Here is a 27,811-nt window from a genome sequence, read left to right on the forward strand (position 1 = left end):
TTGGTCTTAAAAAAATAGGAATAGGGAGCTTCAAAGCCCCCATGGGGTTTATAGTGTTACAATTACAATAGACTGAATGCTAGTCCAGCCTGAAAAATTATAAAATGGGAAGTAGCTGCAATTCTGGATGTTAGCACAGAGTCATTCATCTATACAGAAAGACTCAAGAGTAGACATCAGCTTCCACTGTGCCATTTGCAGAACCACAATAATTATCTGCCATATCAAAGGAAAATTGGCAAATTGGCACCTATTTTCTAGTGGTTAAAATAAAAAACTAAAGTTAGAGGCATAGGTGAAGTTAAAAATTTTAGAGATAATGAGAAACATCCTCTTCAGCCCTACTCAAGTGTTCTGTCTTCAAATGATTAAGGATTTAGGAAATAGGTTGAAATGGGAATTTCAAAGAACTAAAGACTGCAAGAGAAGTAGCTACACCTAAAGAAAAATTAACACAAAAAGACTTTTAAATAAAAAGAAAAAAAAATATTTCAGTGGATTAACGAACTAAGTCAGGATGAAACATCACATATCACCAAATCAGAAGACAGTATAGTCAATTAAAATTCCCCTCAAAAATTGAAAAGGTTTCAAATACAATAAGGTAGCCCCTGCTATTACACATTAGAAAATAAACAGAAGTGCACATAAGGCCATTTCAACACGTTTCACAAGTATTCACTTCAACATATGTACAGTGTTTTTCCAAGATGATGTGTAGGTTTCTTACATCTCTTTTCTCAAACATCATTAATTCTACATTCTAAGCAGGTGTTTGAAACATTAGTTTAATAAGCAAATGTCATTGATTTGCCCTTCTGATGTCTTGCATAATCAACTGCTCTCTCGACAACAGTGTTACAAGACTTTAGGAACTAAGAGGGTGTTCAATTTGTATCTAAATTTCTCCAACTGATCTCCAGTACTTAATTCTCAATATTCTGACTAGTTTTTGAAGAAAAACACTGCAGTTCAGGAAAGAATCTCCTCCACCAGGGAATAGAGTAAATGACTTTTTGGCTCAGCTCTAGTTCATCCGTAACTTATATTATTCTAGTTCACTTTTGGTTCGAGTTAAAAAAAAAAATCAAAATGTTCTAACTAATTTTCTGGTTTAAGAAAAAACGAAAATTTGAACCAGTTTCTTTTTGGCCTTAGTGTTATTCTGTGATATTGAGGAGAGTATCTGAGAACAATAGTGTAACTACACAGTTTTAAATTTGAGTAAAATGTAACAGTTAACACATCTCTATGAATAAGACATTATGTTAAAAAAAGGAAAACTTCTGTTGTTTTGTATGCATTTTTAAAGAATAAGCTATTTCACTTATGACTGATTTGAATTAGTGTAATTCAACATTTGAAAAATGCAAAAACCACAGACTACAAAGCTTACAATGATGGGACAACTCCTATGGAATTTATTTAACTTCTACTGAAATCAGAGTTGACACAGACATCCGAAAACAGTTTGATTTTAAAAAGAGAATAGTATATATATCCAAATATCTCTAAAATTTATAAGTTACATAAGTTTGATCAAAGGCAGCACTTTGACAAACTGCATTTAACTACCTCAAATTATTTTTTACTGATTACCACTGGAAATTTATCTCACCTAGCATATATTGCGAGATCATCTTCTGAAGGAATATCTGAAAGATTGACTCCATACACATCTTTTGTGGATTGCACTACATTCTGGAACATAAGAAGAAAGATTCAAACTGAGAATACCATAACAACATCCAAAGAAGTTTGGTTTTAAGCACAGAACTCTTTCTAAACTTAAAAATAATTTCAAAAGCACACAAAACAAAGTAAGTTTCTTATATAAATATTAATCTTAGCTTCTGCATATTTTTATATTAAAACCATTATTCAACACAGAAAGAATTCTTTAAAGATAAACAACATATTAGGAGAATAAATTATATTCCTAGAACGTAATGATGTAGTTATTAAATTATGTTCTGTGTTGAAACTTAATATAGAATAAATCACATTCGTTCAGAACATGCTCCCACATTTGCTTTCACAGTTCCTGCTGTCAATTCTGAAATAATTACAAACCTCAGGTTGAACAAAACTATTTTTATTTAATACATTACGCAATCACGTCAGTCAACTATAACAAGGAACCAACGCACCTTCAATACTGCACTTTGTCTAAGGATTCAGTGCTAAACTGAGGGGGTTTACTGACAAGATACAAACGACTGCAAGTCAACTATAAAGACAGTTTTCTTCTAGTTCGAAAAGATCCAAAGTCAAAGAACTCCAGAAAGATATGGGCTGACCAGAAGTATAAAAGTGTTTTTTTAATAACTTCTCAGAGATGTGGATAGGAACTAGCTATTTGGGTTCCCCAAATAACAAGGAATAGCATGAATTAACAATGCAAATTGTGACTAAAATTCAATGCATGCAAAGGTGCTAATAAATTGGAAGATATTTCTTCATATGCATTACTAAAAAAATCAAAATAACTCACTGAATTAAAATATTATTGAATGTCAATGGCTTTCAAATCATACTTTGTGTTTACATACATTTTTCATTTAAGCATCTTAGAAATCTAAAGAAGTTACCTTAGGTATGAGTGTTGAAGTGTGTTCAAAACAGAGGGGAAAAATGACATGAGATAAATTGTGCAATACTAGGAATCAAGAGTAAAATTTAAGCTTGGATTTCTGTTTAAAAAAAATCTATAAACAATCTGATTTGCTGGACAACAGGTACTCTATTAATCAGAGATAATGGAAAACTTTCAGATAAAATATCTTGCATAAACAGAAAAATGCACTTGTATTGGCTTAATCCAAATTGTCCAAAATGAATAGCACATAAATTCACAGTTATTTTATTGAAAGTGCTTCGCTATGATTAGGAAGAAGGCACTGCTGAACAGAAGGCTGAAAATCTACTATCTGAGAACACAAATCCTAGGCTAAGGACTGAACAGAATGAAAGTCTGTATGGTGGCAGAAAAAAAAACCAAAACAAACCCAACAGATTTGCTGTCTGTTGCCTATCAGGCACTACATTTTATATTGACTAAGATCATAAATACTCAATTTTCTTCAAAAGTGGTAACATGTACAAGCACAACACTCTAACCATTTAAATTAGATGTGACTAAAAAAAAACCAACCCTCCTCCCAGACAATGTAAGTATTTTCCAAATTTCTGTAATCTCCATTAGCATATCCTTTTGCTAAGACAGTTCAGTGGTATAAGAAAGAATTTGAAGAATGATTACATGAATTAATAAAATAGGTATTTCCATAATACTTCATACAACACAATATTTTCATTAAATTAGTACCCAAGGGATTCCAAGAATGTGGGAGTTACATTAGCAAAAAAAGATTAATAGCCCACAACTGAGAATACACATTCTTTCCATTTCACTGTGCTTATGCAATTTATTTCACTATTTTATTCACTGCTAATATCTTCAACTTGAGTAGGAGTAATATCATAGGACCAATGAGATAACATTATCATGTACATTTTTTGAGTCAGTTTAATTTTTTTTAAATGTCAGACCATATAATTATGAAACAGTAATTTAAAAGTGTTCACATAAATCTGGTTGAAATTTATACAGATTGATCATTAATTTACAGTTAGGTTGACCTGAGCAAGTGGCATCATCCAAAAGGAATTGCTTTGTAATTCAAAGATGTGGTGCTCAGATCTCAGGTCCGTACTACAAGTCCTTCAGGGTATTTGCTCCAGATTAGCTCCCATGGACTAAATGCTGATTGGGTAGGTAGATCAAGTACATTCCTGAAGAAAAGGAATCCTATCTGCATGCTCCAAGACCATCTGGATGTGTGCCAGAGAATGGTAAGTAACATTAATCAGAAGTACACTATTGCTCTGAATTAACACACTAACACAGATGTATTTTATGCTTTATGTAATGACCTGAATACCTTTCAAATACCATAGATTTCTTTTCTTTCAGTTCTATTTTCTTTTGTGTTTCACTAATACACAACAAGAAGAACAGAGAAGGCTTATAAGCAGTTGTGTAATATCTACACACAAAGATTACCTTGGAGACCTTTTTCACTAAATGCCTCAGAACTTTACTTTTGACTGTTCTATAATGTTTACTGTTTTTTCCCTAAGGAAATGTGAATTTTAAGCCTTCTTGCCCATCACAGTAATTTCTTACCTCTGTGATTTTTGTATTGTCTCCTGTATCAGTCACCTTTACCGGAGTTGAACGTTGAGAAACAGCACCCTCATCTTCTTTATCTGTCCCAGAATCATCTTCAGAACTACTTGAGACTGCTTCCTCACTTGGGGGTGGAGGAGCACTAGCAGCTGTTTTGCGCTGCAGCACGGTTTCTTCTCTATTATTTTTGTTCCTATCAGGAAAGGCAGTGTGTATTTATGAAATCAGCAAGACATTAACAATGAATACTTAAAATTCCTAATCTTGGTTACAGTCTTTCTGGGGAAATAAATTCTATCCTCTGGAACAAATTGTTGCTCATCTTTTGAAATCCCCAATTGATTTCTTTTCTTCAATCTCTTTTTATTCTGGGTCATTTAAAGGGAGACCAAAGGATTATGTCAGGTTTTCTCCACCAATCCTCTGATTCGTTACTAAAATCCCTCCCCCCAACTGAATAAATAAAAAGGAATAAAAATTAATTGAGACATAATATCTTCGGTTTTGATCCAGGAATATCCATAATATCTACTCCAGTAGCTTTCTTAATCTTGGTCCCAAATCCTAATGATAATGTCACTTTTTTCCTTTCTTTTCCATACCTCTCCCCTCAATTTATTTCTTTAATCAGTAACATTTCTTTATGCAGTATTTCTCACTCCAGAAATTCCAGTCAATATAAAGATGTGCCTTATTTGTATGAAGACTTCAAGAAGCAGTGTTTAAACAAAAGTAGGCTAACACTGTTTTTAACAGTATACACTCTGAAAGGTAGATATTACCCATCAGAAATTATACTACATCCTTTGCATCCTTTCCTACTGGCCATAGAAGGGTATGTGGTTGCACTTTCCTCTCAGACACTGTCACAATCTTTCAGGGAAGGCAGTTAATGAATAGACATTAACTAATGAATAGACAGTTTATAGACAAATCCCTGGAAACAAGAAAGAAACCTCTCCTTCTTGCTGCAATGGCTGTCCATATGTCATTGACGCTGTGCATGACTTAACTCCAAAGGAAGACAGGAGCACGCTAAGAGGCTATGAAAACAGCATGGTGCAAATGCTATTTTGAGTTGCAGGTCTAGTGTTCTCATGAGCATCACTTGAGCTCTAGAGGAGCACACTATGACTGTTACAAAGATGTCAAACTCATACAGCAGTTTACCCCTGTACTGAATTAGCTAAACTTTATATGCTCAAGGAACATGTATAAGTAAGCAGGAGAGTCCTCCCAAAGGAGGTCTGAGAGTATACCCCACCCCCAAGAATTCTTACAGAGGAACTTACCACAGCAAGTTTAATTTCTGACTAAGCAGAACCTGACATTCTGTTAGACTGAAGTTTACAGAAAGTTATGAAGACCTTAGTTTTTAGAGAAAATTAAGGTTATCTTCCCTACTTTTCTAACTGAGGTGAAGGTCACAAGAAAAGCAGTCCTTTCTGAAAGCTGAAGAACGGAGCAAGTAGCCAAACACTGGTAACAGTGTTCATAGAATCACAGAATCACAGAATATGCCGAGTTGGAAGGGACCCATCAGGATCATCAAGTCCAATTCCTGGCCCTGTGCCGGACACCCCAAGAGTCACGTCATGTGCCTGAGAGCGTTATTCAAACACTTCTTGAATTTAGACAGGCTTGGTGCTGTGACAGTACCCTGGGGAGCCTGTTCTAGTGCCACCCAGTGTTATCCCCACCCCACTCCCAGCACGTACTCAGAAGAGGCCAAGATCTAATTGTCCCAGGGACCAGAACACTTACGGACAAGAAGAGATAAACAAACCCTTCAGAAATGTCATAGATCAAAAGATGGTGACAAATGTGCAAGGCAAAGGTACCGCCTCTACCAAAGGTTAAATATGGGTAAGGCAGAAGAGTGAAGCCACCTTTTACCCTACTATACAGCCAATGCAGAGCAAGCTTTATGAGTAATACCAGGGAGTCCGGGAATGTGGCTTTAATTGAGATGATTCTCTGTGTCATAACAATCCCTAAAAATCACAGCAGAGAGATTAAGGCAAAATACCTGATAAAAAGGTAAAATAGTCAAGTATTTAATGTAATATCTGAAGACAAATTAGTCCAAAATCTGACATTATACCAAAGCGGAAGAATAAAGCTTCTCCTCAAAGTACCCATAAACTCACAATTCTTAGCAGAGATAAACTGTGCAACAATTGAATAGTCTTCCTGTTTATTCCCAGGGAACATCGGTAGCATGAAATTAGGTTCTATTAATGATAAGCATAGTCTACTTTCAACATTTATTGGCAATGAGATCAGAGCACAACACAAGACAGTCAAATGTCCTAGTGTTCAACCGAACAGCAAGTTTCCAGAGGAACTTAAAATGTTATGACTGTACAGGGATAGTCATTACTGACAAAAGGTATACTTCATATCAGGTATCAAAGATAGAACAAATTCAGGAAGAGTCGACATAGCCCTTGTGTGATACAGCAGATCAAACACAGCAATGGAATAAACAGAGTAACAAAGCAAGTCCAGGATGCAAAAGCAGCTAAATGAAGCATTCATTTGTCCCAAAAACTGCTGCTGAATTGTTTTACATAATTTTATCTGTAAATATTTTAATAACCCTTTTAATAAAAAACTATGCTGAAATTGGCATTTATTGCTGTTTCAGGATATGTTCTATTTATGAAAAAATTATCATTTCTAAAGACAACAAGAATATGCGCGTTCCTGTCATCTCCAATAGAGAATTAAGTTGCCACCAATATGAAATGATGATCAAATTTTAATAACTTCTGTATATTATAAATAAAAATTTTCTCATGAACTTCACTTACATGAACTTCACTTATATGAGAAAACAGAAAATATTAAACAAGTCTGAATTAAGAATTCCTAGTGTCAAATAAAGATCTCAAATTAGACGTGATTTTCAAAGTGTACAATTACACACTGGTGTATAACACCAATGAATTATTTCCCATGTAACACAGAATGTGCTACACAGACACACACATAGAGTTTATATATTTTCTTTAAAATTTCATTACTATTAAATCAAAACAAAATTTCCCATTTCACACTTACCCTAACACGGATTTTCCAGTTTCATCAGGTTTACGAACAGTAAATGGACTGGGATCAATTCCCACATTCTTAGGCATAAAATCTCTGCCAAAATAGTAAGGCAAAACTGTTCATGAGCAAAGTTCAACACATAAAATTTTTAAGTTTTCTGGAAGAACAACCTCTAACATCTATCTTTGAATTAAAAAAAATCATTATAAAAAGAGATATCAAGTTCTAACTTCATCTTTTCAAGTTATGTATATTAGGTATTTAAAAAGCTTTCAGTTGCATTATTTAGTCCCATAAAACAGCTGCAAATATCACCACTTGCCAAAGATGCTAAAACAATGTGCTTCATTCCTGTGCTGAAGAAGCCCTGTAACTCAGGGCTTCATATATTGTTTTCAAAATGCTGTCAGTGCTCAAATAGGGTCAAAAAGGTACATGAAACATAATCTCCCTAGAAGTCTTTAGCTAAAGCATGATTCAGATTATTCTCAGAATATCCAGCTGATTGCTGACAACAAAATTCCCCAAAAATATCTGGCCAGCTGTGAGAACCAGATGAACTGAAGAAAACAACTGTAAAATGAGTGCAGAACAACTAGAAAACAATTGTGTTGAAAGTAGGCTCTGTGATCAGAGTCCACAGAGAAAAGTTAATTTGTCAGCCTTCAAGTGCCCAAACATCAGACACTCCATAATGGAAAATAATTGGAAATTTAAGCACTATTTTAACGGACTTTTTTAGAGTAACATTTCCATGTAGTACTGTGACTTAGTTTCAAGAACTTTGCTAAATTTGAAGTTACACATATTTAACCAAAAAAATCAAATGCATGTTTAATTCACACCAAATCAACTTCTAGTCAAGGATTTAGAGCCACAAAACATCCTAATATACCGTGTAGAATTGGTCATTGCCAAGCAGAAGGTCTCATCAAAACTGCTCAACTCATATGGCCTAAAAAACTCATTGTGGATATCAATTTCCTCTTCATATTTGTGGAACTTCTTCACTGTCAACTTGCGTCTGTTTTCAGCACATGTCACTGGTGAGAAAAAAATAATATTTTTACTAACAATTACTGACTCGTGCAAAAATCTAAAAAAGCCTGCTCACCCAGCCACCCTACCAGGCATTTTTTTCTACAATCATATACCCCCTGAGACAAGAAAATATGACATGAAGAAGATGCATTGCATATCTTCAATAAATATACATTATCAACCATCATAATTTGATTTCCCTTCATGATGACAGTTCCTAATAAAAGATGCTTCACAGTACCCCAGAGAACTAAGACATACTAGCTCTACCATGTCATCTGCAACAGGAATGTAACCACCAGCATAGACTATAAATATATGTTAGTATGGAAGCAAAAAGAAAAAAAGAATCAAGTGTGCCCTGGCTCATAAACAGATGGAGGTCAAGTTTTAATCAATTATGTAGCTCTTGCAACCTGCGGTTGGAAAATCATGTCTCATTAGGAGGAAAAAATAAAAAAGTATTTAGCAATCATTATTTGGAAAGTTTTGGTTTTTTTTCAGATTTGGGATCCAATACAGTTAAAAATCATTAGTAACTAAAATTTCTTTTTCAAGATACTCTTGCAAGGCAAGGAGAAAACACAGTTCCTACCTTCATCAAAAGGAAGAGGTAAATGCTTTAGCACACCTGCGGTCCACCAGTAAGTATAGCTACAGGAAAAACAGAAAGATGGTTGATACAGAAGATTTAATCTTGTATCCAGTCTAAACATTTGCCCATAACATTTACCCACATCCATACAGTGTCACTTCAGCAAATGAAGCTTTAAAATTCAAGCATGAAAGAAAGTAAAGAATTATCCTTGGCTGGAGGATTTCAACAGGCCCTTATTCGATTACTTTGCTCTCAGGTTAGGAAATTTAAACACATGAAGCTCTGTACAGGTATGGAGGGAAGAGTAGTTTTGTTCCATTACAAAAATACATATCAGGTGCCTACCTCTACAGTACTGAAAATTAAAGTCTTAGTACATATAGAAGGTATTTATGTATTTTGTTCTGTCTTTGGGGAGGGGGAAAAGAGGCATCTCCTCCCACTTGTTATTCAGATCCTAAAATTTAGAAAAAGGGTATGAAGAAATGAAGGTCAATGATAATAAAATCAGAAGATGGTAAAAACACCTGATTTCTACACATAGAAATACATTTTGATGTAACAGCTGTCCTATATCTGAGAACTGTATGTTGGCATATCTAACAGCAAAATTCAAGCCCTGCTGGAAGTTTATACAGGATTTCTGTAAAACAAAAAAGGAAGTCAAGGAACATTCATAAAATAAAGCATGTTTTATCTTTCATTCATGTTTACACATTTTTATTATCTCTTCTCAAATATACTTTAATTTTTTCTCTAAATTATTCTGATAGATTCTTCTATTTCATTATATGGAATGAAAAGACAGTTGTCTTCACTGATTTTTATTTTGAATATGCATGCATTCACAATACTGTGAAGGCTGTAGTCAGAGTATTAATTTGGTTATCTCCTACTCATGTCAATGTAGCCATCTGGAGCAAACACAATGGATATATTCCCATACCCAGAGATAGACTTGTTAGTGAGATTAAGCAGACAGTAAGAACAGGCAGGGAAACACACTTCAGTTCCAAGAACTGTGTGTGTCCTAGACAGAAAGGAATGGTCCTGCCTCTCCTCCAAGTCCTGTATCAGGCCATGCTAAGCAAGCTATTTTCTCTGGTACCTTCAGAAGCTATGCAGACATACCCGGCTCTGCTGCCCGCATAAACGATAAGTAACACGGCAACACAAAGTCTCCTTTTTGATATTCAGTGTGCTCTCACGTGAGTCACAAATTATATGAAGCTCATTATTAAATCTTTTTAATGGAGAGGTAAATACAATATAGAAAAAGTAGATAGTCAAAAGAAGTTTCAATGACAGGAAACATCATCTTCCTTCTCTTTCTATATCCTTGATATCATTATGAGTTTTCATTATTTCTTTTGCTGCTGTGCCCAAGGAATCCAAAAGAGAGACTGCACATACAAGCAGGAAGAAGTTACATGAAGTACATGTCCAATAGTTTGGTAGAAACAAAATATTACTTAGAAGAGTTTTTTTCACCTAGTTTTTTCACCTAGTTATTACATGGAGGTATCATTTTGTTCATAGGAGGAAATATCTTTGTTTTATACTGTAACTGCTCAGAAGAAATTCTGCCAGAATGAAAGGTAAAACTAATTAACAAGTAACCAAAGAGTATCAACAATTTTTTTTAATATTCCACCTCATTTGAGAACAGTATCTGTGACAAATAAGAGAGAGCTGTTTAACAGAGAACAGATGAAAGGGAGACTAGAACACTCTCACATTTGCGATGTATCAACAGGAATAATTTTTGACACACAATAATGTTCAGAACCAGTAGGCAAGAAAATTAATATTGCATGTTTCATGTATGCCTGAAATAGCACTTGGTTCTACGGCTCATATGAGCTATCATCAAGAGAAGCCTCAGGAGTCAATACAAAAGGACTGAAATTTAGGAACAGCCACATCATATGCCAGCTGCCGTGACGGGTTAATGGAATAAGCAGCCAACAGGGATTGATCGCACTGTTTAAACACTTGCAATTTTCCCCAGACAAAAATCTAAATGCAGATATTCAGAGCAGCTCTTTGTAATAAAGAGCTTTAAGACTCATGGAATGAACAAAGACAAAACTGTCAAAATTCCTAAGAGATTATTTAGTTGGAAGTCTAGTGCTGTCCTTTGTGTTAAAATGGATTTTTCTTAATGCACAGTATTTATAATCCTCAACAAAATAATTTCACATTGTGAAGCACTCAAATTACTTTAAAATTTTTATACTTTATTACTTCTGTATATTACCATGCAACTATAGTGGAATGCAAATGAAGAAAAGTAGTCTTCAAAACAGGCTAGACATGATTGAAAGGAAGGTAAAAAATCATGGGTTTCTTGGTATGCACAGCTGCAAACTAAGTACAGTACATAAAAAAATAAACAAATGTTATCCTTATCACCTAATCTCAAATTCGGCAATTAATAAATCTGAAAATCAAGAACGCACCTGAATATTGCTTAATGAAAGTGTGGTAACTGTACTTCAGTAAATTAGTGAAGCATTTTGCACTACAGGATAGAAATTCATATGAAATTAAACTTCTTTTTCCAGTGCAATAGCAAAAGAACACATTAAAGAAGATCCTTCGTAACACTAACGTTCAACATTTTTTTGTAATCTCTTGAAAGTTTTTTCTAAGCTATTGTAAAAACTTAAAAAACAGTAAGCAAGTTTTTGACAGGTTGACTAAATTACTTGATTAACAACAGATGTCTTTTAAAATTTATTAGAGTAATATCAAACAAAACAAGAAACAGAACAGCAAAATACCTTTGCCTGGGCTGCGACGGACTGAGGGTGTTCTTGTGATGCAAATAAAAATCAGTGGGAAGTTCCCAGAGATGTGGTTTTCCTTCTGAAGGCTTGAATACTCCCAGAAAGAGATTGATAGAATCTTGCCTGTCTGCATCTGTTAGACAAGAGGTACAATTAACACCAGGAACATTGCAGAGCTCAAGCCCATTCAGACATTGGTCCTCAGAGTGTGTATACACTCTGTGTATACAGAGAAGCCCCTGTGACCTCTGGGCTTCAAGCAACATAAATGGAATCTCATTTAGACCGGGCTTTCTGCCACACTGCAGTGCACGTGGGGCTGGTGGCAGCACTGCCTCCTTCCTTGGCTTCTCTCCCAGGAGCTAAGGTTTTGCAGAACTAAGACCTCATGTTGCAGCTCCATCTCCCACCTCTGTATATATGTGTATGCACGAAGCATGTGCATGTATTTATGCATGTTTCAGGAAATCTGACACATTGTGCTGAATTTACTGCAAACTAAATAACTGAAGAATGATTTAATGAAATTAAATGGTATCCATACAGTACAAGTTTACAACAAAACACAAAAATTATGAATTCTTTGGGGATTTCTAGCCAAAACATAGTCAGTAAAATGATTAAAATTCACAAACACCTTTTAGTAATTTGGACTTTTTTCCCGTTGGTTTAAATTATTAATTTCCCTTGTCATATTTTGAGCACCACCAAATAAAATAAGGCAGGTGCTAAAATCCAGTAGCACATACCACTGTAGATGAAGCATGGTAAGAAATGTCATTCATTTATTTCTTTGAAATCCCTCTTCCTGTCTAGCTGCAGACAGGATGAGTTACAACAGATATGAAGAAACATTAGAGTCCAATGAGGGCTCAGGAATGGTGAACTGTATAAAGACAACTTTGCAAGCAGAGTCATAGGGGCAGAAGAGGGCTTGCACTCAAAGGATCTTCAGGTATGGGGGAACGTGTGGAGAATTGTGCTCTATTTGTGCATGTGGAAAGCTCTTCACTCTTATTTGCACGTCAGTAATCATCAGACAAGGAATAGTTCAGACTAGTTCAATAGATAGGGTTACTCCTTCAGTTTTCTCCACATTTCAAAAAGAGTACTATGAGAGTTGAGTGTTCCTTTACCAATACACTCCATCAAAAACATAAAGTCTCGGTACACCAGAAAGCAGGTAAAAAAATAGGTAGAGTCCACAGAACAGTGGTGTGACAGAAGAAAGTTGATTCCTGGCTACCACCCAGGTTTCAGTCAATACCTCTTTCTCCCCAGAATTCAAACATCTCTTCCCTCTGTGCAACAAAAAGCATTTTTTACAAACACAAAAGTAGCTGACAAATTAAGTGCTGTGTAGAAATGTGATGACAACAGGATTATAAACAGTCACATAATGTAAGAGGGTAAGACATCAGGAAAAGGGAAAGAAAGGGGAACCTCCTGATGTTGCTTAGCTTTCTTCACTATTTAGAGGACCTTTCATCTGGATTTGGGCCTTTTATTCCTTTTCTATCCACTCATACTCCCTCCAGATACATTTATTGTCTCTTCAGAGCACTGTTCCAAGAAGACACTTATTTTTCTTTCTTTATTGTTCCTCACCTTCCCATTTTTCTTAAGAGGATCAACTTATAAACATAAACTCTTCTACACAGTAATACTCAAAAGCATACGTAGGTCCTTATAGTTTGCAGGCGGTATTGTTTCTGCAAAACAGTGTTACAATTTAACCAAGACATAAGGAGAGAATGAGGAAGGCCAAGAATACAGTAAGAAAGCTGTGCAGAAAGAAAACTCAATAAAAAGGTCTGAAACCCCCCCAACCAAAACAACCTTGTTGAGGATACTAAGAATTAAAAAGAAAGTAAATGTCACAAGCAGTAAAGTGTATTTTTTCTTCCTGGTAAGATATTTAGTGTGTGGCTTAAAAAAAGTGTTGAACAAACTCTTAAGAAAGCTCTCTAAGTGTAGAAACTGGAGGAGCCTTAAAGACAAAATTAATTAACAGGAGCAAACAGGTCAACACTCGTAGTAATTTCTGAAAGCTAAAAGGATAGATGAGCCTCCTTTGTTCATTTTACTGTTTCATCTGCCAGGAACAGAAGGTATACTGAAATTGTTAACTAAATAATTGTAAAATAATTAGACTGAAACAAGGTAATACAGTTCACAAACCATCTCACTAGTTATATGACAGATGCTAAAATGAAATAAATCTAAATGAAATTTGTTGTGTGAAAACCAGGTTGAATTTAAACTCATACCAATTGAATTAACTAATTCATTGTCTGAAATGGTGTATAGCAGCAGTTCATTAAAGCAATCTTACCTTTCTTTCATAGCAAAAAAATGACTGCTGTTAAATGTTACATTGCTGAAGGACTCAAACTGTCCTCTGCATTTAATGTTTCAGTTATGGAGTTGTGTTTTAAACTTAACAGAATTACAGGACAATGTCTTTCTACCATCTTACTTCTCAACTTATAATTTAAAAGTAGGTAAAACCCCATAATATTAAAGATTCTTTGTGCATAAGTCTTCAAGCTGGCACAAACGTATGTGTGATAGTTAACTTGAAAGGTCATAATCCTCCCACTGCATTAGATTAATGGTTGAACAATTTAATCACTTAATTTTGAACAGAAATAGTGAAAGCTTTTGTCTTGCTTTGAAATACTAGCCCAAGAAAAGAGAATACTCAGCTTTTCAGATCAATTTTCTTATCTAGACAATAAAAAAAGAGAACATGTCAGTGCACTAGGGAATGTAAAAGGACAAACAGGTTTTCTCCCTTCATTGCTAGCACTGAATGCTATTATTATATGCAAGCAAGTAGAAAGACTGCACTGATTTTTCAAAAGATACTGTAATGTACGTGTATACTAGCACATATTTAAGACCATTTGAGAAATTAGGAATTGAAAGGGCCAGTTAATTGAATTAGCTTAAAATAATTTACTGCTCTCAATTTGAGTTTGCAACTGCACCACATGACAAATCACTAAATCATGAGAGATTCAGTACCTATGGGACTGTAACGTCCCATGACTAAAAGGTTATGGTAATTAAGTTTACTGTCTTACAGCACTACAAGGTAGTTTTCTGTGTTGAGTCCTGCTTGTGGATAAATAGATTGTTCCAGATTTCAGAAGTTTATGCATGTTGCAACTCTTAACACTGAAGTTTATGACATCACATTACTTTCTAAAAGGCATAAAAGCTAGAAGAATATTATTTGGAACACTATTTCCTCATTTCTCTGACAATTACAAATTAAAGAAAAATGTTAGAATTCAGTTTACATCTAACTATTTCAGTGACTGGCATAAAGGTGAACAGCTTCAGAGATTTGTTCCATCTTCTATGTATCGTGACAGGTGACACTGCAAGTGTGCTACCTTTTGCTCATAACAATTGATGAATTCATATCTTATTGCCAATGCAAACAATAAGAGGCCATATCACTGAAATAAACAAGCTCTGCATTTCTCAGGCAAATATGATACATGAATTACATGATTTATATTCAGAAAAGTACTCTGAATGGTGAGCTCTCACATTGTTACATATACAGAAGCAATAATTTCAGCCAAAAAAATCAGAGATTACTAAAGTATTTCTAGCCTTTGTTCAACTTACTGTTTTAAAGTTCACATAGTCTAATAATTGCAGCCTACTAGGAAGAGGAAAAAAAAGTCCTTCCATCCCTCGCTATGCAGCTTTTGTGAAAAAGAGTAATAGAGGACTGACAGTATTTATAACATAGTAGCACTCAATATTTTCCCTTTTGACATGTCTTACACTGTCCTTTGATCAATCTTTTAGACCTTTTTCATGGCTTCTAAAAACACTAACTTTTCTTGTTTTGTTTTGTTATTTTGCATAAGGTATGGCTCAGCATTTTTAAAAGAGGTTTCTCCTTAGCAATGTTTCTCAAAAGAAGGTAGAATACTATCAGTGTTCCAATGACAAGTAATACAAGCTAGTAAAGGAGTAAGTTAATGTTTTACAACTTATTTAACCGAAAAAACCAGCTTATTTACTCAGTGGACCTTGATTTTTGAATTTAATTTTGTCTTTTCTACCACAGATTTAAAGTTTGTAGTTCCTATTCATACAAAATAATACATGCATTACAGCTTATTTTTTGTTTTAAGCCTCCAGAAACATCACAAGAAATACTATACATGGAGCCTTCTACTTGTGTTTAGATTTACCAATTTTCCTTCTATTTGCTGAAAACATTCTGTCCAACATTTTAACAGCTCTGTAAAAGCTACCTGTTTCTCTACTGATCTACAAATGTCACTGACAGATTCAGTGCTGTATGTGTACATTTTCTAAATAATCCTTATATCAATTCACTAACTTTTAACAAATAAGGCTGCATGCTATAACACAGGATAAATAAATATTTCATCAAATCAGAATACCTATTTGATATCCATCAGATGTTACTGAATTATTTGGAAATTTTAATATAGAGGTTCTCTGTCATAAGATCATAGTATAGATTACTGAAACATCACAAGCAAGATACTTTGAAAATAATGCCTTAAAAGAAAGCACTTAAATTTACCTGAGAAAGCATTACTGTAATATCTTGAGAGCGTTTGCATAATATCTTTGGAATGCTGAGTCCACGGAGCTATCTTTCTATATGTTTTTACTCTGTGGACAAGCTGAGACCCTCCATATTGCAGAGAAAGTGTGTCTCCATGATCTTCATATAATTCTTCAAACAATCTGAAGGAAAAGCAAAATGTGTCATCTATCAAACTTCTAAACAGAATTTTTAAAAGACAAAATATAATAAAGTTTTGCAATAATAAAGTCTTTCTGCAAATGCAATAAATTTTCTTCTCCTTTATTCAGATAAATATGTGGAAATTTTATTCAGACATAATAATTACTAAGAAGGTTTAGATGTTGAGATTTTCATTGATTTTTAACATAACAGAACACATTCACACTTCAGAGTATGCAGTGCTGTAGATTCAGGAAAAAGATTAACACGTCCCACTAGTCCATGGGGAGAAAACAAATAATATACCTCCCCAAACCACGGTATTTTAAAAACACTAAATGGGACAGAACATGTCAATATCTCAAGGGTACATTTTCTGTCAAGTCCACTGGGAATAAAGTTCGCGTAACCTTCCAAAAATCTCCCTAGAGACAACAATGATGGCTCAGAGGTACAAACCAAATAAACTTGACTTGTTAGAAAAGCATATAGCAGCCAGATAACATTTGCTTTAGCTGGAAGATCATGATGTAAGAAGAAGGCAGAAGGAGCTGGCTAAGAACTGACTTGACTGAGGAGAACTGGTTAAAAAGCAACACAGTCCTCTCGCATCAGGAAGTTGACAGTATCCAAACTGGGAGCAGTCCAAATAGCAAAAATTAAAGAAGTTTCCCATCAATGACAAAAATAAGACAACAGCCTCAGAAAACAAGACTCCCCTAAACAGATGACACCCAGTCTAAAACCAACAGATCGAGAAGTGCATCTCAGAAATGGAGAGTATGGCCTTGCTTGGGCAAGACAATGACAAGGATGACATTTTGCTAAAAGAAGCTGGAATTTTAGTTAGGAGACAAAAAATCAAAAAGGAAAACCAAAAACCAAAAAAAAAACCCCCAGAAAACGCAACCATCAAACCTGGGGAAATGTATTTCCCATCAGTATAGGAAGACACAGTATACTCAGGCATCTGCACGTAATATGTGTAGAAGAAAGAAGTCCTTAAGAAGTGAAAAGGAAGATAAAAACAAACAAAAATAAAATAAAATACTCACCAAAATAAAAAACAAAAGCATTTCCTTAAGAAAGTTTCCAACAAAGGGACAGTATTGCATAAGTAACCTAGCAGCCATCTGACCGAAGTTCTCTTCAAAAGGTTCTGGATGAAGAACACTTATCTGAGCAGTAAATCAATTTCTGTAAAAACCAAATAGCTGTCCAGCAAATCTTCTGCCCAAGGTCAAGTAAAATAATATCAATTAGGAGGAAACATCTGCTAAGTAATTTTTAAAAAAAGAAAAAAACCACAAAACAACAGACAAAAAACCCCCAAAGAAATAATTCCAAACCCACTTGCCTCCACACAACTTGTTCAGAGTTCATGACACCACGTATGAGAATCTCATTTGTTTCTTTGGGTTTGGTGGGTTGGTTTGTTCTTGTTTGACCAGCAATGCTGGTCAACTGAAAGTTAAAAAACTGGCTGAAGACAAGAACTGGCAGGTAAAAGGATAACTCTCAAAAATTTCCCAGTCAGGAATGGGGGACTGATGAACAGAGTTCCAATGACCTTGCAACAGAGGTTCATAAAAAGCAGACAACTTTAAATTCATTAAGGACGTTGATCCAGTTGATTTGGAAAGGACTCACAGAATTAAATTACCCTTCCACAGTCTCAACACATTAAGCCTGCAGTCACACAAAGACTAGCCTTCCACAGGGAGAAAAGTTAACTACATATGATAAAATACGTTGCTAAGGTACACCCTGTTGTCTTATCTAGGAAATTTCCTAGACAATTACACTGAAGGAATCACTAAGAAATAGAGCTTTCAGAAATGGTCCTGTGCAACAATGTCATTAAGAAAATTAGTCTTGCTAGACACACAGTTTCTTTATCTATCAGGCTAGCAAACCAAAATAAATTGCTGACTTCAAATACTAGTTCAATGGAAACTCTGGACTGTAGCCAGCCAGTGAGATCATATGAGAAAAATAAGAGTATAAGAAGGACAGTTGAAGAATGTGATGAAAAAAATTTAGTTTTTCAGACATGTTAGCTAAATTAAGGAAGACAGACTGTTAAAGATTATCCTCTTTGGCCAGTTAGAAGATTGTAAATGAAGAGGCAACATACACAGGAAGCAGATACTTGATGTGAGGCAATGCAAGAAACAAGAATGCAGGAGGTCAAAAAGTGAAAGACTGCACTGCATTGCACTGAACACAGAGACAGTATAATACATGCTTATCTTTGGAATCTGCTGCACTGTGAAGCAGGATTTCTTAATTATTCTGAATACAGTAATTCAGAAACAAGTATTAAGAGATGACAATCTGTTTCAGACAAGCACACATCTAGTGCAATGGAGGAGAAAAAATAAATCAAATGTGGCCAGATAAAGGTAGCTTTTTATGTCAGACTAATAACTACATTTCAGAGGGATAATTAGAAATAAGGTATCAGGAAAATCAGAGACAAAGCAACTACTATAATCTTAAGAGATAGTGGTAAGAAATGGAAATCTGGGTGGTTGGGACATAAAGAAGAAACAGGAAGGAGAGAAAACAGACAGGAAACATGAGACTGTTGCAGCAGAAAGCAACAGAAGAAATCTGGGCTCCCAAAATAAGGGTAGGAAGGGGGGGAGGTAGTGACACTTAAGGAAAGACTGTAAAATGCAGCCTGAGGTGCCAAAGTAAGTCATAGTTGTAGAGGATACCACAGAGTGGATGTAAGAGAACTGTCCACCTCTTAATCCCCACTAGTTAGAACCCAAGAGTCCTGATTGCTGAGGCCCCAGGAGGCTGCACAGCAACTGGTATTAGCAGGAAAAATACTTGTCTTTTCTGACTATGAGTTACATCTCCGTGTTCTAAAACTATCAAAGCACTAGTCAAAATCAGCAGTGAAGCCATAAGTTTCACAGTCATGACAAAAACTTTAAGGAATAAAAACAGAGCTCCTCAAGGACTCTTTACTTGTAAATATGCTTCAGAAATTAATGTAAGTAGCTCAGTTCACTCTGACTCCCAAAGTATTTCAATATAAATACTGAGTTTTCTTAAATGGTTTGAGGATGCTTGAGTAAGTACCACTGATACTCGATCTGAAAGAACAATTTTGCTGAAAAATCATTCTTCAATAAATCAAAACCAACACAATTTTTGCAAAGAAAACATAGGAGACAGCAGGATAAGATGTACTTCCATACAAATACCAGCTTGGCATTCTCCATAAAAGTGTGTTTTTATTTTCACTTTTAGTCAGCATTTTGCCCCAGGCAATTGAAGCTAGTGTAAAAGACTGGAGTGGGGGTTTTGTTACATTTTTTTCGAAGGAAAACTCTTACCTTTAAGCTTAGGCATGTAAAAAGAATAAAGTCAAGCGGTTGTCTTGTAAGAAGACTTGTTAGAAGACTAATTAACATACCTTTCCAGAAGCGTGAACTTTCAGTATGACTGGATTTTCTCAAGCTTTCAAGTATGGAAGATTTTTTTAAACTTCAATGAATAAATATTATTAATTCATTTCAGTAGAAATAACTATACTTTTCCTCTATGTAGATATAATCCTCCTATATCTCTTGACTCAAAATTAAAAGTTAAAGCCGTGACACACATTATTAACATATCTTACCTTACAGCATCCGTATCAAATTGTAAATTTGGTTTATCAATCAACCCCAATGAATAGAGTTGGTATGCCAAAGCACATTTCCCCACCATAAATTGGGCTGTGTTAGTGCGATCTAAACAGTCCACACAATTAGTTCGGAGAACTCCAGTCTGGTAAAGCAATCCAAACAAAAGATTTTAATCTTTTTTATCTTAATTAAAAAATTACTACATTCACAATTATTTCTTTTTTCCTACTATCCAAGTCTTAGCAAATATCAAACTATGTTTTCACAAAAATTTGAGAAAAGACATTTCTAAAAAATGTTAAAAAGCAGTTCATCTCTAGCAAGCTACATCAGACTGCTGCAATGCCTGCTTCCAAAATAGTCTTACTTTTATCAACACACAAACTGCATGTCTCCATGCCCTGGCTGTGAGTCACAAAATGTCTATTCAGAGATGAACTGTGATCCAAATGCTTACGTGTATGCCACTGGTGACTATTTCAAATCACTAAAGAAAAAATAATCATTCTCCTAATACAGGTAAATCTGCAAGACTAACATTAAAAAAATCTAACTAGGGTTGATTTCACTTTTTAAACAGATCAAACTCTGTCTGCTCTGCTGTTTATCTGCCTTCAACAAACATTTACCAGTGATTGGTTAGTAAAGGAATGGTCACATGCTCTCAAACTTACATGAACTACAAAATTATGAATGGCAAGTCAAAAGCAACTAATGCTTCTTAAGAATACGCCCTGTGTTCAGAGTATATCCAGGTATAAATTTGGGACTGTATGGTTTACAGTTTAGTCAGTACTTTTCTGACCTTAAAGAAAGACATGTTTACAGTTCTATTTTCTTGTAGTCATAGAAACTGTAACAATGTACAGAATATTCATCACTGGTGAAAATGCTTCTAGTAACCTATGTTCATGTGTATGAATATGTTATCAGGGTTAGGTATGCTTATTCATTACTGCTGTATAACTGTAAATGATGCAGTTTGCTGAAATGCTGCTGTTTTAACTATCATTGCACTGGACACTTTACAGACTAAATAGTAATAGAAAGTAGTTAAAATACAAGCATTTTTCAGACTACCTTCAGCAAAAATACAAGTCCAACACCATACAAGAACTTTACACTCCAACCCCCAATTGGACTTCTAGGATGGACAGTAGCAATACTGCGTACTAAAATATTAACTTAAGAGCAGTCTGTGAGTCATCAATCAGGTATTTAAGTGAAACAGTTCACTGGATCATTGAGAGTGCTGATCTATATCATTACCACTATGAACTAAAAAAATGTGGTTTAGTACCTGCAAGCGACCAGTGGAAACAACACAACCTCCCAGTTCATTCCACCTGAATGACAAACAAAACAGAATGACTTAAAAAATTTTAAAAAATAACAGATCATATCATGTATTGTTCTACTCAGTGAAAAATGGTGACAATTAAAAACCTAACATAAAGCAAAATTGATATCCCTGAATAATAGAAAGCAATGAGAGCTGTATGCAGCAGTAAGATGTCGTATTTAAACCACACTGAAAAATAAAATAAAGGATCTAGTCTTAAAGTAGAAATATTCCAAAATCATACAAAATATTTCCTTTGCTCCCATAAAAAAGAGTAAGAGCAACACAAGTGCACAAAAATTTAAGTAGGTACAACGCCAATGACTGGAAAGTAGAGGTATAACATACGCTGTAGGACAAGCTGGTTGATTTAAATCTTCTCCCTCATACTGATCCCAGCCATATGTGCTGGATAAATCAATACATACAGGCATATTGTCCAGGTCTTGCAATTCTGTATAGGCCTTAACTGCACCCCAGAGCTAGGGAACATGAACCAGAAATCAAAGGTATTTTGAGGTAGAAGAGAAGTTATGCTTGGTGCAAGTAACCCCTGAACGACTGAATAATTTCAAGTTAGTAATGTTATTTAGCCTGACTAGAGAACTGCTATGGCAAGCCTATACAGTACATTTGAGACTCACCAGAGTACCTCTATAGAACAGGGCATTGATGCTAGATCTTGCTCCTGGTAGTTCATCACATCTGCTATACTGCATGGCAGGGAAAAGCTCTAAGAGAGTTTGAGCTCAGACTGTTTCTAAACGAAGATAGGCTAAAATAGCAAGGATGCTCTTCATGTAAAATATGAACATCCATTTGGGTAGTGATGAATTAGATCCACAATACGAAAATGTGAATCAAAGTCTTACTGAACTTCCAATGTACAAGTTATTTTATTTCTGGATTTTCAGAGACTTGAGAGACTTCATCTGCAGCAGTCTAAGCAAATATTTTTTTAAAAAAAGTTTTAAATTTTTTATTTACTAATACCATAAAATCCACAGGTAAACACTGGTAACATTCAGATGACAATTATCTTATTACTATGCCTCAAAAGAAGTCACTTATTAATTTCCAAACTAGTAAGTCTCAAAATAAGAAATAATCTAATAGACAGAAATTCCAAACAGCTTTTTCAGTCTAAGATGGAGCTTTCCAAGGAACAGATATTATTCAGTAAGCATCAAATAAATTATAGGTACTTCTCATCTGGACGCAAGATACTGCAGTAGGAATCAGGTCGATTTACAAAAAAAACCAGTCTTCTTTACTACGCTTTCTGCAATCACATTCAGTCTGTCAAGGACATTGCAAAGTTTGCTGAGGAGAGAAAAAAAAAAGACAGTCGAGATACATTAACACTAAAAAAAGTTTCACTATGTGAAGCTTTTCCATAACAAAAATGATTTAAAGACAGACTCACATCACATTTTTATTCGTCTAACAGTAATTAAGTAAAATCTAATTTTATTAGATTTTACAGACTTAGGAAACAGAAACTGACCATATCTGAGCAATTTTGTTTCTTTTTGATAAAACATATTACGTAAACTAGAAGTGGAATATTTTAAAAGTCTAACACTCCTTGACTTTTACATCACACTGATTTTTCTCTACAAAACTTCCTGTGATTCACAAAATATGAATGAGGCAGAAAAGGATACACGATTATGCTAAATCACATTTCCTTGTTTTGTTTGCAAGGTACTGTTTTGTTCAGCAACACTGGTTTCCATGTGTGGCCTTCATAGTGTCCTGCACCTTCTGCTCAGATCAGGGTGTCCATTTGTTCATTATGGGGGACTTTAACTTCTGTTTACTCATAATTTCATTTTCCAGGTTTTTATTGCAGTGTTTAAATTTCAAGTAGCAAAACCAATTATTTATTTTTTAAAGACTACTAATACTGAGATAGAAGAAATATTTTGGAACATTTCCAACAGTACTACTTTCCAACACTTACTTTAAAGTTACATCTTAAAACAAACACATCCTCAGTATTCCTGAAACTGTCAGTTTTGTACATAATTTTGTTCCAAGCTCTCAGGTATTTTTTATATCTGTACTAGAGCGGATATACTTACATCTAGCATATCTTCTGAAAGGATATCAAGCCTTATTTTGAGATTTGTTATTTAATCATAACACAAACAATTGCATATACACTTAACTGTGCACAATGCCATTTTATAATAAAAAAAGTAGTGTGAAACCATGTCAAATTTCAATGTAACATTTTCATGACCAGCCATATCAACCAACTACTAATTGCAAACAGCAAATTGTTTTCCACAGCTTTTTTTCCCAAAAAATTGTAACTGACAAACATTAATTATATTCATGCCTTTTGACCCAAACCAGTTGTTCCACTGTTTTACTCAGATTGACACAGTAACAGATACCTGAAATATGATCTAAAAATTCTTGTCTTTCTTCATGAATTTCTGGCAATATAAGATACAGTAGACATATGCATATCAGAGAGCTTTACAATTGAATTGTATGCAACTTAAGAACAGTAAACTATACTTGTAGGTTTAAAATTTATACGCCTTGTAAATATTTCTACTTTTTGGGAAATGTTAATCCTTTTCACGTGATCTTAGTACAGCATTGTATAGTCAAAAATTATAGAATAAAAAGTTACTGAATTTATTTTTCTTTCTAAGATACATGCTTCTAATAACCTAAAGGTTTTGTAACATTGAACTTAATGCCCTCATTTCCCTTTGGAAGAGGAAATAGAAAAGGCTAATTGATATGAATTCCTCTGCTTTACTAAATTGTGCAACTCAATAAATTCAATGACTGAAATGGAACACTATCAGAATGCAATGTTTTGACTAATTCAAAATGAAAAGTGAATGTTGATGGTTTTTTTTTTTATTATGACTTTTCTGTAAAATTTTCCTGTGTAGAGAATTTCAAAGTTTTCAGGCTTTGTTCCACTTTGCTAAGAAGCCACAGAAAACCTTAAAATTCCTTCAAAAAGCTGAGGTTTTATTCTGTTCATGATCTTAATAAAGTTCTCCCAACATTCTAAGCTACACTGAACTGAAAAGTGACACACTCAGCAGCACACAGTCATTTGTATTGTGGCTACAAACACTAGTACAAAAAAGGATCTTTTCTACCTTTTTGTGTATTTGGCCATATCCCAGGGTATATATATAATTGCATGCTCTGGGGGTAAAAACTGGTTGAGATATGTTACAGCAGCAACAAGTTCTTCACTAAGAATCCTTTCGTGCTTTCTTTTTTCACGTTCCTTTAGCAAAAAGAAAAAAAGTTAACATCATAATTTTTATTAACAAATGTATGTAAACCATACACATACACAAATACATGTATGTATATATATAGGAAATTAAAAGTGGAAGCTGTAATAAGGGCAGGTGATTCCTCATAACTAGTACAATTAAATTAACAACAGAAGAGATAGAAAAATCTGAGCATTCTAGGTCTTTGACAATTTATCTGTATTAGTATTAAAAGTCACCTGTTTCAATGACTGTGCATAGTCATTGGCTGAAAAACGGAATGCTGTAAGAGCAAAGAAGAGCACACAGAAGCAAAAGTGCTAATACAGGTGAAATGGACAAAGACAAAAGAAAAGGAAAAAGACAGGCAGAAAGGGAAGCATCCCATTCAGTTCTCGGGTAAAAGAGTACCAAGATAAATTCTTCTCCACTACTGACAGGAAATGGGGAACAACAGCTCCCATCTCCCAGTCTTGCAATAATTCTTAAAAATAAGAATTTTGTTGCCATCGTCTGAATATACAACATGTTTTCATAGAACCAGATGCAACTCACTAGATCAGTTGCTCAGAGCATTATCCAACTTGGTGTTGAACCAGTCACTCTACACATTAATATGATTTGCCTCTCACTCCATCCAAACTAAAACCTACGCTGAATGTGTACTATAGAAACTGCCTTGTCTATGTTAACAGCAGTCTTAAGCAAATAAACCCAAAGAAGTCTAATGTATTCATTACTAATTAACAAGCTTCTAGAACAGACAGATATAAGAGGATATGGATTTAAAGAAAGAGATGCATTGCCAGCCACTGCATCAGAAGCCCAATGTGAATAAAAGCATATAATGATTCATGAGTCAAGGTCATATCAGCCCAGACTCACACGACCACAATGGGTTTTAAAAGCTATGGTTCCAAGAGACAAAAGTTTTCACGTCCACAAATACTATCCTAAGTTGATCCCACAGACTTCTGGACAGTCTTAAAAGCACTCCTACACAGGAATGCTTCTAGAAATAGAAATAGAATAGAAATAGGAAGTAGGTTATTTAGTTGCCATTTATTACAACTTAGAGCTTTAAAAGTCTTCCTTTTGATTTTACCTATATTTTTATACTAAGAACAGATCCTACAAACACAGAAAACACGCTTTTTTTCAACTGAATACAGTTGTATAATATGATAAATTAAATTACCTTTTTTAAAGACTACAAGAAATAAGATATTATTCAAGCAAAACAAATCAATATATTAAATTCAAATGTTGGAACATGCACCACCACAGAAATTGGCTGGATCAAAACAGAAAATAACACCCCAAAACAAAAACAACTTCAACACAAATACAAGATGTAATGAGCAAAATTACAGTGCCACCCAGAATCCAGGCTTTGTACCACAGCCTCTCACACAGCAGGGAACTCTGCAGCAAATGTGAAGCTCCCCCCACTAATCCAGCCCTGCTGCTGGCATTTCCTTTTACTAAGCAGCAGATGCTTCAGTTTTCTCTCCCACTCATACTTCCATGACTCTATCAGAGCAGAGTCTTGGAAGCAAACAACAGAAGATAAGTCTTTACCATAATATTTCAAATAACCACCTCTGTCAAGAAGTCTACGAACCTTGCTTTGCACGGAATCATTATATTTTGGTATTTTTTAGTGGTAAATTAAATTTAGTGAGAAATTTATTCAGACTTACATAATAGCAAAATATGAATAACAAAAATCTGAAAACAACAGTGAAAGGTTACAGTAAGAAGTCTGTAAATGTGGGACTTTTTTTTTTTGCAGGCTGTAGTGGAAGCAACTATGCACTAAATCATGTAGGATGGGATTTATGAAGAAAATATTCCATTTATAAGCTAATATTAGTTTCAAACATAACCAGAATTACAGAGAGACTCTACAGAAATAAGTATACTATTAAAAATTAGAAACCACATAGAACATACTCAAAATATTGTACCTTCACAAGATTCAATATAATAATAGGAGAGCCAAATCTCTGAAGCATTTGATCGAAGTGAAGAGCAGCAACATGTGCAAAAGGATCTGCTTGGTCCACTGCAACAAATACATATATTCAGGATGATAGTAAGCAATCATTTTGCCTTACAAGTACTCTTCACAAAAGACATACTAATTATCTGGTAGTAATGATACAATTACATATTTTCCCCTCTTTCCATGCAAAACCTCTCAAAAAAAAAAATTCCCTTTTCCAAATTGGAGGTGACTTTTTAAGTTTTCACAAGATACTTATAAAGAACAATTATTCTGGCCCCATTAATCTTAGCCCAGACATTTTCTACCATTTTTAATAGGTTTAATATTTTTATCCACATTACTAAGACAAATGTAGCTAACTTTGTACACAAAATAAGCACAAAGAAATCTCTCATCTTCAAGAAGAAACTTTTCATATTCCATTTCTGAATGTGAAGTCTAAGATGGAGATTTTTTTCTTAATTTTTTTTTAATCCTAAGTTATGGTTTCCCAAAGCACAAGTGCATAGACAATTACTTCATTTTTGCAACTTCAGTTTTCCCTTATTCTCTCAGATGTTTCTTTAGTCACAGCACTACCTGTCATCTACCACAAAGAATAACCTGTACATACGTGTTATGGGTGGCTTAGGCATCATAGTCGAAATATCTTGAGACCAGTACAGAGGGACAGATCCTCGAACCTGAACATAAGAAGAATAACTCCCCGCAGAAAACGACATAACTGAAGCATCATAAAGTATTTGTTCAGTCTCCACTTCATTAGCAACATCTCCCTAAACCAAAGAGAAATACACATATGATGTAGACACAATGCACTTCAGAGCTGCCTGCATTACACAGAACTGATCACTACAAACAGGGCACAATTAAACTGTAAGATACCTAATCACAGTTGTGAGAACAACACTGAAGGTTAAATTCCTATTTGTCCCTAAATGTGTATTATCAGGGGTTTTTTTCCCCTCTGTTTGGGAAATAACATCTCTAAGTGTAAAAAAACCAAAACAACAGCCAATTCAGAATTATTAAATTTATTATCATTATAACTTCATTATCTCAATTAAAAATGTAATGATACCTGTGATAACATTATCTAAGAGCATAATTTATAG

The 27,811-nt window shown here is 34.6% G+C and overlaps 1 protein-coding gene across 1 annotated transcript in view; it reads right to left on the bottom strand.

Moving 5' to 3' along the window:
* FIG4 (FIG4 phosphoinositide 5-phosphatase) overlaps positions 1-27,811 on the bottom strand; it is a 60,131-nt gene that overhangs the window by 12,088 nt on the left and 20,232 nt on the right. Inside the window, 14 exon segments of the mRNA XM_032681352.1 lie at positions 1,619-1,701; positions 4,190-4,385; positions 7,259-7,342; positions 8,145-8,292; positions 8,886-8,944; positions 11,675-11,813; positions 16,266-16,432; positions 20,074-20,222; positions 21,381-21,426; positions 22,628-22,680; positions 22,682-22,745; positions 24,560-24,693; positions 26,656-26,753; positions 27,310-27,472. Coding sequence (XP_032537243.1) covers positions 1,619-1,701; positions 4,190-4,385; positions 7,259-7,342; positions 8,145-8,292; positions 8,886-8,944; positions 11,675-11,813; positions 16,266-16,432; positions 20,074-20,222; positions 21,381-21,426; positions 22,628-22,680; positions 22,682-22,745; positions 24,560-24,693; positions 26,656-26,753; positions 27,310-27,472 — 1,583 coding nt within the window.

The sequence above is a fragment of the Chiroxiphia lanceolata genome, chromosome 3, assembly GCF_009829145.1.
Source record: "Chiroxiphia lanceolata isolate bChiLan1 chromosome 3, bChiLan1.pri, whole genome shotgun sequence".
NCBI lineage: Eukaryota > Metazoa > Chordata > Aves > Passeriformes > Pipridae > Chiroxiphia > Chiroxiphia lanceolata.